We start from the raw sequence: 5663 nt of genomic DNA on the forward strand, positions 1-5663 counted from the left end.
TGTCCTGACTTGATGCATTTTAAGTACAATTCAGGTTATGTGTTGCAAAAACATCATAAATAATTTGGTTTTCTGCTATAACTGTATCTTAAATCTCTCACATTCAGGTTATAGAAACTGTAAGAATTTATGCCTTCAAATATCTCAGTAATGAGGTAGTTTTGACAATACCTTCAGAAAAATCCTCCTCTGATCTTTCATATATGCTGTCTAGTCTTGAACATAAAAGGAAAGTTACTTACAGTGCAACATATTTCTTTATAAGTTCCATTGCCTAATTTTTAAAATAAAAATAATTGTGTCATGTTGACAGGATGTTGACAGAATCTGAAGAAGGCTCAGGTGGCTTCTATACCAATTTTCCTTGATCTTAATAGTTACATGAAGAAAAATATGGTCAGGTTTTTACATACTAACTTGTCTAGAAGAGTTCTTTTAAATAAAACTATTTCTGAAAATATTTAGAACTTCTTATACAAAAGAATTTTGTTCATTCTTCTATGAAATTTGCTAGTTAACTGTCAGAAAGGGAGAAGAGACAGGAAAATTCTCTCAACTGGTGCGAGTTACTGTTAGACTGAAGTCTTGCCTGGATAGATTTCCTTTTAATAATGTTAAGTAGATTCTGCCTTGAGTATATGACGATACATTTTATGACATTTTTCTGTAACCCTCTCCTTGTTCTGGAATTGTTTATTTTTCTAAGAAATAAAAAAAAGCCAGTAAAACTTACTTGAGGTAGCAGGGACTGTTGTGGTAGTAGGCGGAACAGTAGTTGTAGGTAACTTTTTTGGTCTAAATTTATAATGGCCAATAAAACCATCAGCTGTTAAGCTTAAATCAGACAAAAACTGAATGAGCAACTCATTTCTCTCAGACAGAATAGGCCTGAAATAGAAAAACAAAATAAAATATTTCCATTGTTTTGAATATCAAAGACAAAACACATGAATAGCAGTCTTCTTACAAAAAAAGAGAGTGTGCTTCACTTTAATTATCCGTCTGAATGCAGTATCTGCCCCAGGCTAATACAGAAACACACTTTTCTTTGCTGGCATGCCAGACACTGGTGTTATGAGTGTGAAACTCATTCTGATGGATCACCTAAAACTCTGATTCCTGAAGGTTCCTGCCAATATGAGTATCTTTAAATTCTTCTGTATGACTTCACTGCAGGCTTCACTTCCATGGAATCGAAAGGGCTAGATCAACACAGTAGGAAAATAATACTGATCAAATTCTCAGTATGTAGTGGAGGTAAGTACATTTTTTTTACAAATTTATTTGTTTAATTTTTGTTTAATGAAAAACATCTTACACATTTGGCAGGCCTTAAGAAAACAAATTCAGTGTGTATTCTGTAATTCTTTGACAAAACACTACAAATAAGATGGTTTGGGTTATTATTTCCGTGGGCTGTTTTTGTCATTGATTGGATATTCATTACCAAGGCCTTGAAGAGCTAATGGAGTTATTTTCTTAGGATTTGAAATGTCATGAACAAGCACTGTTTAGTGTATTAGTTTTCAGTTCATAAACTGCATATTACCTTCTGTGACACTAACTGCCTCTGGATGTGGATGTAGTACAATGAGACTTCATTCGGGACTACTGTTAGAGAAAATCACACGGAATGCAAGTCTAGCCAAAGCAGCATTTCTCTCATTCGTTTGAGCTTTCCACGGACCTTGTCTCAATATTAATTAATGCTTAGTAACACAAAAAGCAAAACCACAGGTTTTGGAAACAGGAAGAAAAATAAATATAGGGGCAAAAGAATCTTGGTGAGGAGAGAGGAAAATAGAAAGTGGTTTTAAGGTGTACTCTTACTCAAATGACTGTATTGTTTCTTCCCAGCAAGTCTGACAGAGTTCATGAGCAGGAGTTCTTCAAAACACTTGATCAGGCCTTTGAAGTAAAACTTGTGATCATCACCAGATTTTTGGCAGGTGTTTCAGAAATCAGTTTACTCTGATGGCTGAGTCTGACATAACCAAAAGTAAGTGCCTGGTTATCTGGAATTCTGTAGATTTACAGATGCCACGGTAGTTGCGTGGTTTACGCTTTTCTTGCTGCAGCACTGACACAGGCTGTGGACATGGGAGGGCACTGGTATCGGCTGCCTGAGAGCTTTGTTCTGCTTCCTGAACACCAGGACTACAACACCAAATCTGAAATATCTGTCCTAGTCTGTGTATCCTGTCTTTTTAAAAAAGGCTTTTTGTCTGAGAGGCAGGTGGGGGTTTTTCTTGAGTAATTGCTTCTCCTAATAAACTGATTATTACACATAGCACTCATATATGTATCACAGTAATTGTATTGAAGAATCGGGTATGTGGCAACACTGTATGCTCGCTGGTTGGCAGTTGGATCTGAATTAATCTCTGCAACACCAAATGAGTTCAAGGTATCCACTTTACTCATACTTCTGATGTATAATGTTTCTGTTACAGAATGCCACATTACATTATCTGTATCTGCTGGTTCATGAGTTCCACCCTGCATAATTACTGTGTCAGACATGCAACTAATACTCTTTATAGAAGGCTTGCTTCACAATTCCGTTTACACACCATGATTTCTTGTTCTTTTACAACACTGGTCTTGTCCTTACTGTTTTTCTGAACCCAGACGATAAATTATCATGAGAATTCTGCAGAGCTAGTAGGGAGTCCCCTAGAGCCATACTTTCCCCCTTTTGCTCAATGTAAAAGCTGCTCATATACAACTCTGCAAGGGAAAGTGATTGTGTTCAAGCTTTATATTGGATCTCCGGTTAGGAAGCAATGCTATCCTAAAATTGGCTTTCAGGACACTTCTAACATTCTGTAACAGGAAATCTCATCTCTAAGCTATGTGGCCTGGGTCTGAGCCCAGTATTCTGTCCTTATTTGCCTGTTGCACAAAGTCCATACTAAAATGTCTGTATTTTGAAGCCTACTCGGGTTTGGCAGACCATTTTATAGCTTTTGACATGCTGTGGGGATAGATGCTGAGCCACAGTCGAGACGTGGTTTAGGAAGCTACTCCTGGTTGCCTCTCAGGGCTAACTGGCACTTCTTCCTTTTGCCCTGTCAGCCAAGACCAGATCCTGACAGTGCAAAACATAGTTACACAGCTGGTCTAGGTTTTCGCTGGAAAGAGACAGCTAAATCCTGGAGACTGGAGACCACCAGCCTCATCTGTAAGGGGTGTTGTTCACTGCTGCCTTCTGAGAACAAGGGAAGAACAAGATCTTGTGGAGTTCAGTTCCTATCTCAGTTGGAAAAGGTCTGAAACGTCACAACTTATGTATAGAGAGAGTCAACCTAGACTCTCATCATGCTTCTTGGCTTAAACTCTGTTCAACTAGGAAGCAAGTCCATTTGCACTTTGATCCAATAAAACACCCATGGCAGTAACTGAAGGTATTTGTACGGAACATCACTAGTTAAGTGCCTCTCATATTGGATTCTGTTAGGTTTTGGGTTTTATTTTTTACAGTAGCTTGAAAGTAAATATCTCACTGTTCCACAGTAACAGTTGAGTTGTAAGGGATGGATCTGCAAAGTCATAAGGAGGTTCTCGTGCTATGCTCATCAATGCAATGCCTGTCTACCTGGTGATAAAAGTACTAAGTAATGTAGCTAATGTATATAATCTGCTGGTTGATTTTTTTATTCTGTCTAAAGAAGGAGTGTTTGCAGTAGAATTCCTTTTGGGGGGGTGTTTTTACTTCAGATGATGGTGATTTGTTATCTAACATATACAAATGCTTACAACATTCAGGTCAAAGAAACGTATCACCCATTTGGAGACCCATTCAGTCCATCTGCAGACACTGCAAATGCCACAGCACTACAAGGAAACAACTCATTTTAGTTTCCAGATAAAGCTCTAAGCTATAAAGTATGAAGTTACTTTTCTACGAAGCAAAAATGGAAAAATTCTGAATGTTGTTTGGCAAAGAAAGAGGTGGAAGTGAATGTCCAAGACTTCTAACCCACCTCCTTGCCCTGAGGACTCAATACTAACTCTGCCTTGCAGAACCTCCCTCCATCTCGCAGCCTTTGGGTTGGAGGCAACATGGAAAGATAGTTTATTTTTGCTAGTAAAGTTTTGCCTGAAAATAATGAAGTGATTATGTATGTAACCACAGCTAGAATTTAGCCTCTTGCATCATTTTAGTGGCCTGAATTACTTGGCTCTTAAAGAACAATCTTATTCATAAGACGGGGCTCTGAGCAACCTGTTCTAGTTAGCAGTGTCCCTGCTCACTGCAGGGGGGTTGGACTAGATGACCTCTAGGGGTCCCTTCCAACCCAAAACATTCTGTGATTCTGTAAGATTCTCTGTTATCAGTATCTTTTTTAGAGCAGCTTTTTTAACTTTACTACAAGGAAGGGACCTGAGAAGAAATGAATGTAAGCCTGAAAATAGATGTCTCTACATAGAAAGTTTCAAATTGAAGAAAAAAAAAAAATATGACTCAAGACTAAAAGCCTAGGGTGGCTGAAGGAAACTAAACTTAATATATTTCAGGTGCAGCCCTACCCTTAATTAAATTAATGACAAATTTCTAATAAATTTCTACAGGCCTAAGCTTACTCTATTTCTAGCAGTCACACTATTGCGTAGCTGCTGCATGGAGAAGAAAAATCTTTAGAAAGACTGCTTGAAAAGAGTCCTACAGAATGTCTGCCTCCCCTCTCGTCTCCTGAGGGCATACTACGTAACCTTAAAAAACCCAACCAAACAAAAAACACAAAAAACCCTCACAGTAAATCTCAGTCTAGCAAGTTATGCTTAGAAAGATTGAGGCATGCACCTCACTCCCCCTGCACCACAATTAGTTGCTCTTGGGAATCAAACTAGCTGCTGCTTCTGAGACGTAAGTCTAGTCACACACCTCCATGTGGTGGGGTTTTTAAGAACTTGTCTTTCTTGAAACAAAATGCATCCTCTTCATCTTCTAACACTACTGAGCTTTAAGAAACTTGATGGAAGAGCAACAATGGGAAAGGAGAGCTAAAAATTACTAGCATCATGCAAAAAGCTTTACACTTTTTTGGGAATAATTATGATCCACTATTGCTAGGCCTGATTATGTAGTTACAGTGGCTGGGTTGGGGATGGGAGGTTTGTGGGGATGGGTTGGTTTTTTGGGGGTGTTGAGGGGGTTTGGCATCAGCAATTTGATAGCAAAGGTGGTGAAAGCCTGCTGTGTGACCCAGCATGCTCAGGAAAGCAGTCTGCACCGTGAGAGAGCGTGCCTTGGCACAGATGGCAGAGGCTGTAAGCAGCAATGCCAGGAGCAGCCAGGGAACCAGCAGAAGGGAAGTGGCTGAGGGGGAAATGAGTCAGATCAAATGAGTAACGAGCCAAGGGGCTCAGGCATTCAGCTGGATCCTTCTACTTCAGTATCTATAATCAAAACATACATAGTAAGGGATGTTAGTGTTCAGCTACCTTTAATGGTATTATACCAGTACCAATAGCATTAGCATCAGCATTGGTGTTATTATAGAATCATAGAATCGTCTAGGTTGGAAAAGACCTTTAAGATCATCAAGTCCAACCGTTAACCTAACCCTGCCATCCCACCACTAAACCATGTCCCTGAGCACCTCATCTATCCTTCCTTTAAATACCTCCAGGGATGGGGACTCAACCACCTCCCTGGG

The 5663-nt window shown here is 39.3% G+C and overlaps 1 protein-coding gene across 1 annotated transcript in view; it reads right to left on the bottom strand.

The window, feature by feature from the left end:
* Positions 1-5663, bottom strand: part of PCOLCE2 (procollagen C-endopeptidase enhancer 2) — a 28410-nt gene that overhangs the window by 7158 nt on the left and 15589 nt on the right. Inside the window, exon 8 of the mRNA XM_035895217.1 lies at positions 734-888. Coding sequence (XP_035751110.1) covers positions 734-888 — 155 coding nt within the window. The remainder of the gene's footprint in view (positions 1-733; positions 889-5663) is intronic.

Source organism: Egretta garzetta, unplaced genomic scaffold, assembly GCF_000687185.1.
Source record: "Egretta garzetta isolate BGI_Z169 unplaced genomic scaffold, ASM68718v1 scaffold425, whole genome shotgun sequence".
In the NCBI taxonomy this organism is placed as follows: domain Eukaryota; kingdom Metazoa; phylum Chordata; class Aves; order Pelecaniformes; family Ardeidae; genus Egretta; species Egretta garzetta.